The 8033-nt window shown below is 41.6% G+C and overlaps 2 protein-coding genes across 2 annotated transcripts; one reads left to right on the plus strand and one right to left on the minus strand.

Annotated features, from left to right (window-relative positions):
* Positions 1-349: 349 nt before the first annotated feature.
* LOC144641409 (tubulin alpha-1 chain-like) lies at positions 350-2543 on the plus strand (the record flags this gene model as incomplete). Its single annotated transcript, XM_078500426.1, has 3 exons — positions 350-742; positions 1237-1524; positions 2215-2543. Coding segments are annotated over 3 exons (984 nt in total), but the record flags the coding sequence as incomplete, so codon positions are not given.
* A 1182-nt stretch (positions 2544-3725) lies between these two features.
* On the minus strand, positions 3726-7122 carry LOC144641410 (BLOC-3 complex member HPS1-like). The gene is made up of 4 exons (XM_078500427.1): positions 6366-7122; positions 5802-5983; positions 4841-4994; positions 3726-4649 (listed from the first exon to the last, which is right to left on the minus strand). The coding sequence occupies exons 1-4, from the start codon at positions 6575-6577 to the stop codon at positions 4469-4471; spliced, it is 729 nt and encodes a 242-aa protein (XP_078356553.1). The 5' UTR covers positions 6578-7122; the 3' UTR covers positions 3726-4468.
* Between the last annotated feature and the right edge of the window lie 911 nt (positions 7123-8033).

An 8033-nucleotide genomic window follows, 5' to 3' on the forward strand; every position in this document is an offset into this window, starting at 1 on the left:
AATATTGATTACTGGTTCGACTAGTTTTTCTACTTTTAAGAAAACAATCATTGAATTTTTAATGAAGTGAGTCTGAATTGATCTCGCGGGTGTACGAAGCCGAGATTAGAATTGACCTTTCCGCACATCTACAACTAAATTACTAATAAAGTATTGTAAACTGCTTAAGATTAGTACGACAGTGATGTGGTCGATAACACTTGGCTATTCTTGTGTCATAACTGTGAATTTGATCAATTAAAGGAAACAAACTGAGAAACATCGGAGACAATAATTGGTTATGATAATGAAGTTGGGTATTTTAAAATGATAAGCAATAATGATATTTTTATGTTGTCTTCGCTGTCAGGCTGACCAGTGCACTGGCTTACAAGGTTTTCTCATTTTTCATTCCTTTGGTGGTGGTACTGGCTCTGGCTTCTCATCTCTGCTTATGGAACGTTTGTCTGTTGATTATGGCAAGAAATCCAAGCTGGAATTTGCCATCTACCCGGCCCCGCAAGTCTCCACGGCGGTCGTCGAGCCTTACAACTCCATTCTGACCACTCACACAACCTTGGAACACTCTGACTGTGCCTTCATGGTGGATAATGAGGCCATTTACGACATCTGCCGCCGTAACTTGGACATTGAGAGGCCTACTTACACCAATCTGAACAGATTGATTGGTCAGATTGTGTCCTCCATCACTGCCTCACTTCGTTTTGATGGTGCTCTGAATGTTGACTTGACTGAGTTTCAGGTATCTGTCTGCTACAAAACGATTTTCTGTAATTGTACACTCTTTTCTTATATATGAACGTCTAATCTTCTGACGAGGCTGGATGATATTCTTTATTCGCTTCGAAGATTTGAGCCTTAAATGTTCTTAAAATATTTTTATTTATTTAATTTTAAAAACAAAGTGGTATTACAAAATAAATCATTCCTGAACAATATGTACATGTTCCCGTAACAAAAGGGCGATGACAATGTTGGTTACAGGTTGGATCTGAATAAAACTTTACTCCTTTGGTATATATCTTTGCCACTCCCAACAAATAGGAGAGAATAAAATTCGTTCTTAACCAAATTTCAGCCTGGGATACGTTCTAAGGGTGTTTTAAAATTTGGCCTTTTCTCAGCCTCGTCGTTCTTATAAAAAAGGTTCTTACATAATTATCAAAAAGGGGGTATAAGTATTTTATCATGTAAAAATTCAGGAAGAAAGCCAACTTTTGATATTCACTGTTGTAGACCAACTTGGTGCCATACCCACGTATTCACTTTCCTCTGGCCACCTATGCTCCTGTTATCTCTGCCGAGAAAGCCTACCATGAGCAGTTGACTGTTGCGGAAATCACCAACGCTTGCTTTGAGCCAGCCAATCAGATGGTCAAATGTGACCCACGTCACGGCAAATACATGGCTTGCTGCCTACTGTTCCGAGGTGATGTTGTGCCAAAGGATGTGAACGCAGCTATTGCAACAATAAAGACCAAGAGAACTATTCAGTTTGTGGACTGGTGCCCAACTGGATTCAAGGTTTGTAGTTTAAAATTAAAAATACCTTATTACACTTTATATTCGCGACACATGTCGCAAAAATTAAGTGACCATGCATATAGGCTTAAAACCCTTTAAATTATCGTTCTGAATCCATTTATTCAATGTTTTCGTCGTCGTCCTCATCAACAATTCCCTCTGCACCAAGTTTTTTGGGTATTTCGCTCATACAGTCGGTGAAATTCGGCGAGAAATCTCTGCCATCAATTGACACATACCAATCCATTTATTCATGAACCATATAGTTTCTAGATTCATTTGAATAAATGACTGTTAATAGCCGTTGACGTTTCATGTGAAAGCCAGTTTATTTCCATTCCTCCTTTGCCTTGCCCAAGTTAAAGTTTTGTTGCAGTTATAAATCGCAATCTTTAACATGATAACGAGCGTAAGAGAAATGCAAATAAAAACATTAATGTAGTCTAAAGTGACTAAAGTTTCTACATGTATTTAATAAAATCGCGAAAATAAAGTTTCGCGAAATATGACCATCCCCAAATCACTCAAGTGTCGCGAAAATAAAGTGTTTCACACATACTTAGCCTCAAAAACCTCTTGAAAAAAACACATGTATGAATAATACTGCTTTACCAGAGTTGTGTTAACTGTTATGTTCTTTAACGTTCAACTGTAAGCGAAGAAAACTGATAATTATATGGCATTTTTCAGGTTGGCATCAACTACCAGCCTCCAACAGTTGTTCCTGGCGGTGACCTGGCCAAGGTTCAGCGCGCTGTGTGTATGTTGAGTAACACCACAGCTATTGCTGAGGCCTGGGCGCGTCTGGATCACAAGTTTGATCTGATGTACGCCAAGCGTGCGTTCGTCCACTGGTACGTGGGTGAGGGTATGGAGGAAGGAGAGTTCTCCGAAGCTCGTGAAGATTTGGCTGCATTGGAAAAGGATTACGAGGAAGTTGGCGTGGATTCTGCTGATGCCGAAGGCGAAGAGGAAGAAGGAGACGAGTACTAATCACTTGGCTGTAGTACAAGTCACGTGGTCGTATTACTAATCACGTAATCGTAGTACTAATCACGTGGTCGTTCTGCCGCCTTGTTTGCTATCGAATTTGAGCAATAAAAGTTTATTTACAATTATTTGATGTCCTAGTCTCTTTCGAGTCTTTCATTTAATCTCTCTCAAATTTGGCTACCCCCTCCCCTCGTAAATTAAGGCTCGTAGCGTTTAAAATACAAGTGGCAGAGTTTCCGATGATAACTTCAGTCGTATAAGCGTTGAAGGTTTACGTTACGCATTCTTATCTCGTTCGTAGCGTAGCGTTTGGAGTAGGAAAAAACAGCTTCAGGGTAAGGTTAACGTCAGGTCGTGAAGTCTTAATAAAAAGAAAGATTCCGCTCAGTCACATTAATACATTTGTCTAAGTGACCCCGATTAACCCCAACAAGGTTAAGAAGCATTCTCGAGAAAGCTAATGTCAAACCTCGTAAAAAAAATTTAAACGCGTTATTTTGTTTTGAACTAACGTGAATCGACTGTGGTAACTTGATTTTTTTCTTTATTGCTTGAATGTTCAGCGGAAACCGTCTTTATGTCCCCAGAGCCAGCTCCTATTAAAATTTTAGATTGAAGCTCTCTTATTGGTCAAAATCTGTGATATACGTCTAACGCCAACATACAGTTGGCATGGTTACAGTACCGTGAAAATTCTGAAAATAAGCGCCGCCCGACTATATAGAGGATAATACACGTTGCGCGGAGATATAAAATTTATCTTCGAGCTGCGCTCACTCGTAAGAAATCGAATTGAACACGAGAATTTTCCCTGCCGAGATTTATCACACAAGAATTTATCCCTGCTTAGAAAGCCTACCATGAGCAGTCGACTGTTGCGGAAATATTTTTTGACAAATTTCTTGAAAGTTATTGAACCCCTTGTGAAACGTCATCGCTTCTGCCTACATTGCGTGCAGTTTAGTTTTAAACGTTTTAACCTTCGTTGTTTCAGGTGTTGCGGTCTGGTCCTACTAAAAAATCAGTAAGAATCGGAGTAATTAGAGCATTGAGTAAGGGGGGGGGGGGGGGGGGTTGGGGTGGAGGAGCCGGTGCCAAGAGGTTTAAAACAGACGTTCTAGGTTTGATAGAGTGGAAGGCCGGATTAGACGAGAAAGGTATTCAAAATGTGTGAAAACTACTTTAAAAATAAAGTAGCCACATGTAAATGACTGTCACTGCGATATTTCTCTTTCAATTTAGGACCCTTAGAGTAGAGTTCTCTAAAAATATCCACAGAAAACAGATTCTGATTGGTTTATTTGCCCTTATTATCTATAGAACAATAGGAGAACCAAAAAGTATCCAGGGATGGAGGGAAAGGGCATATGTGACCGATGGCCTTTTTTTCGGGCAATTACAGGCGGCACAGGCATTTTAGGGATCGGTTTCGCACAGGCGCCAATGGGTTTACTCGTTTTCCGAGTTCATGTGGCTCATAGCCACTTTGATTTAATTTTCAATACCTTTACTTTATATCAAATAAAAATTACTTAAAGTACGTCTGAGTGATTCCATGGAAATTCACGGGCTCCTTTCCTCATTTAAGATTGAGTGTTTCCTTTTTACAAATTACGAAATACACGTTGTATAAACAATGTAAATTTCTTATAAAAATATAAAACTTTTTGCTAGTGGCCAACCTGTTTTGTAGAAAACAATTTTTTTACACTTCTAGTGGCACATTTCTTTTTATAAACTATTTTTTACATGTAAAATGTAAATACGTCCCGTACTCTTGGTACTGTGGCAAAATTCAATTTATCTCCACTTCCTGGAGTCCTGTTCTGTCCTTTTCTTCTTTCTTGACACTTCACTTCAAGTTTTCAAAGCACTTGAACCTTTCAGTCAAAGAACTGGCCTTGTCAATTCATGTCTGAAGTTATAGATGGCTCACGCGACAAGCTTGACGTCACTGTATCAAGCTGATTGGATAATGGGCTCCCAGTGACGTCTCAAACAGCGCAGACGCCAGCCGCCGAATGTGTTTGACGGCGAACTGGACTGGGACCAAGCCAACATGAACGCACATCAGTTCATAGCAACGGATGACATTCGCAGGGGCTGTCGGGAAGCATCGCCTCGTCAAGTCCCTAAAACGAGATCAGAACATCAAACAAACTGCTTTAACTACTCAACAACTGAACATGGTTGACGCATTAACTTTAATGAGTATTGAAAGACAATTATTTTCCACACATTGTCTTTGTTGACACAACACTAGTACAATGCTGGTACACTACTAACGCAATATCGACACAACACTGCTCTGGGCATGACTTACTTGTAAAATGAACTGGACAATATTCCAGGGGGAGGCGACCCGAGAAGGACTGGTAGCGGGCTTTGCAGTTGAACTGGGTTCCCGGATGAGTCTTCAAACCACAGACAATACGTGAACAGGAAATCTCCGTCACGGACAGCTACGAACGTGTGACCTGGAAAGTACATACTCCGCAAGACATTTGAATGATCTAAGATAGCTTACAAGCACTATGGTTTATTGTTTGAACAAACCACTTGGTATGTTAGTGCAATTTTCACTTGAATGCCGAAAGTTATTCGTGTTTGCTATGTTTTGCATTACTAGCGTAGTGATTGGTTTAAAAAAAACTTGTACCACTTTCTCGGCCAATCAGAAGCAAAACCAAAACCAATCGTAATTCGCTCGAACGTGTTTTCCCGCGCTTAACGCCGGCTGCATGTATTGCTTCGAGTTTTAATTGGTTCGCTGAATTGTCTTCATACTTTGTGATTGCCCAGAGTGACTACTTTCGTTTTCGTTTTACGACACTCAATCAAAAATCGCTCTAGAAGAATATATTCAATGACAAGTCGAAATTACTACAACTGTTTTCAGACTGTGGTTCACCAAGACAACTGAAATAAAAGCCTTGAGATACAGAGAACTCCCCCCTGTTCACCTTAAAGTGAGTTTAGTTAGTGAAAAACAAGTACAATTTGACCTGTGCTACCCAGCAAGGCATGTACGCCTTATAGCCGTGCCCGCTGCTGTATCAGAAATGAACCAGGATCACCACAACAGTTGTCCTTCGACAGCATTGGACATTTCTTTGTCAAACCAACCACAATAAAAACAAGTATCTTAAGAAGCATAAAAAACATACACTTTCCAAAAGTAGCATTAAAACTGAGCAAAGGCTAATCGAGGCAGTACGTGGTCGGCCTAGCACATCATGACATTATTTTACTTGCCCGGGGAGGGGGGGGGGGGGGGTACTTACCGAGCAGTAAATAAGAATGTATGTAAGTCCACATGTCCCATATTTTCTGTTTAATCACATAGCACGGGTCCTGCGAGTCCCGGATCTTACTGGGTGATGTGTTAATGGAAGGCGCGGTCACTTGGTCACTGCTGCGGTCCACGTAAATAAAATGAACAAGGCCTGGGAAGTCCTCAAGGTAGCCAAGATTTATTAAGGAAAGTAGAGCTAATCAGGACTAATCAGAGATTCTTCAGCACACAAATAATTAAAAATTTATCCCGCGATATTGCGTGGAATATCACCTGATACTTAGTCGACGAGGCCATGGAGTTGGCTAAGATCAAAAGATATTCCGCAAGAATGAGCAAATTGTCAACTGATGAAATTATTACAGCTAAAAATACTGTGTTTATGCTGCGCTTTGCAAGACTTTGGACGAACCTTGGCAAGCAACATATATCGCTAGATATCTGTTATGTACCGACAGTGACTTTCTGACTATAAATGGCATCGTGACAGTCTGTTAGATTATACAAGAATTTAACGTGATAAAGAAAACATTGTAGTCTATGGAAAGGATACGCAGTCATTGTAATATTTCTCTGTCCTTTGACTAGCAAGTAATCTTCGTAGTCTGCCAGTCGAGTCTGAAGCATCTCTTTGATTTGTGAGATGGTTGCCAGGAGTTGTGGACTGATGGACGGCTCCCCTCGGCTCGTGCAGAACAACACACTAAACAGAGACTTGAGGCTTCGTGCCATTTCCGTCACGGATGATTCAAGCGGAAGGGGCATCTCGACGCCGTTTGGAGCAGCAAGAAAGCCTAATAAGTCACCTCTTTTCACCAACTCCCAACGATGGCGCAAGGTCCGAACTTGATTCTCAACAGCAACCTGGAATGGCCATACAAGTGTGTAACGAAATGACTACGAATCAAAGAAGCTCAAAGAGCAAATCTCTTTGGTGACAAAGAAAGAAACGATAACCTTAACATCCTTTCTCCATATAGAAGGGATGGGCTTTTCGTCGGTAAATTGAATTCAACCCCTAAATAAGACCAATACGGGCGTGGCTAAGCTTTTTCTGACCACTAAAACATACCATTTTTCACGCCTAATTGGTCCTGGCCTGCCAAAACTTTAGCCTTAACGGCTAAAAACACTGGCGTTCTGTTCTGAACACCCTAAGTGAGACTACAATCCATTGTTTACATCCTAGCCGATTTTGACCCCCCCCCCCCCCCGTCAAAATCCGCTAGCGGATATTGACTCCCCGGTAGAAATCCGCTAGCAGATATGGACCCCCGGGAGTCCATATTTGCTAGCGGATTACGATCCCCCTTCGCGAATTTTGACCCCCCGTCAAAAGTGATCATACTTTGCTATCGTACTCCTGGAGTCGTAAACGAATAAAAGATAAGACGATTAAATGTTAATACGAATATTTCATGAACATTAAAAAGACGAAATAGACAAGGTAAGTCTCGGTGTTTACCAAACACAGCATGCATGCGCATTGCTGCCTCGTCCCCAGGCGCCGATTAGCCGGACGTTGAGGCGGTAAGGCGGGAAAACAGGGAGCGCGGGGATTGATGGTTAGGGCCCAGAATGCCAAGCGAACCGTGCACGTCAGTCCCACAACACCAAGCGAACCGTGCACGACCAAGGACGAGGACGCCTGGGGACGAGGCAGTGCGCATTGCAAAATCTATGTTATTCTCAACACGGCCCAAAGCAACGTTTTCCAATCGAAAAAAATCAAGTGTCATTTTTGTTGATCCTACAATCCTAGACAAAAGTCCTGGGACACTTAACCACTTCGACGAAAAATTGACATTGTATTGACCTCCCCCTCCCCACCCCCAATTCAATGTTGGTTTCTATCCATCATACCGTGGGACAATATCTCAACATTGTTTTGGGGGGGAAAAGGGGGGCTCAGGAAATTAAACAATGCGTTCTTAATGCAAAGGGAATGGTCACTGAGCACTATTTCTTTAAGTGTCCCATGGATTTTTGTCTAGGATTCAATCCTAGACAAAAGTCCTGGGACACTTAACCACTTCGACGAAAAATTGACATTGTATTGACCTCCCCCTCCCCACCCCCAATTCAATGTTGGTTTCTATCCATCATACCGTGGGACAATATCTCAACATTGTTTTGGGGGGAAAGGGGGGGGCTCGGGAAATTAAACAATGCGTTCTTAATGCAAAGGGAATGGTCACTGAGCACTATTTCTTTAAGTGTC

Source organism: Oculina patagonica, unplaced genomic scaffold (assembly GCF_052425735.1).
Source record: "Oculina patagonica isolate OP01 unplaced genomic scaffold, crgOcupat unplaced917, whole genome shotgun sequence".
Taxonomy (NCBI): Eukaryota; Metazoa; Cnidaria; class Anthozoa; order Scleractinia; family Oculinidae; genus Oculina; species Oculina patagonica.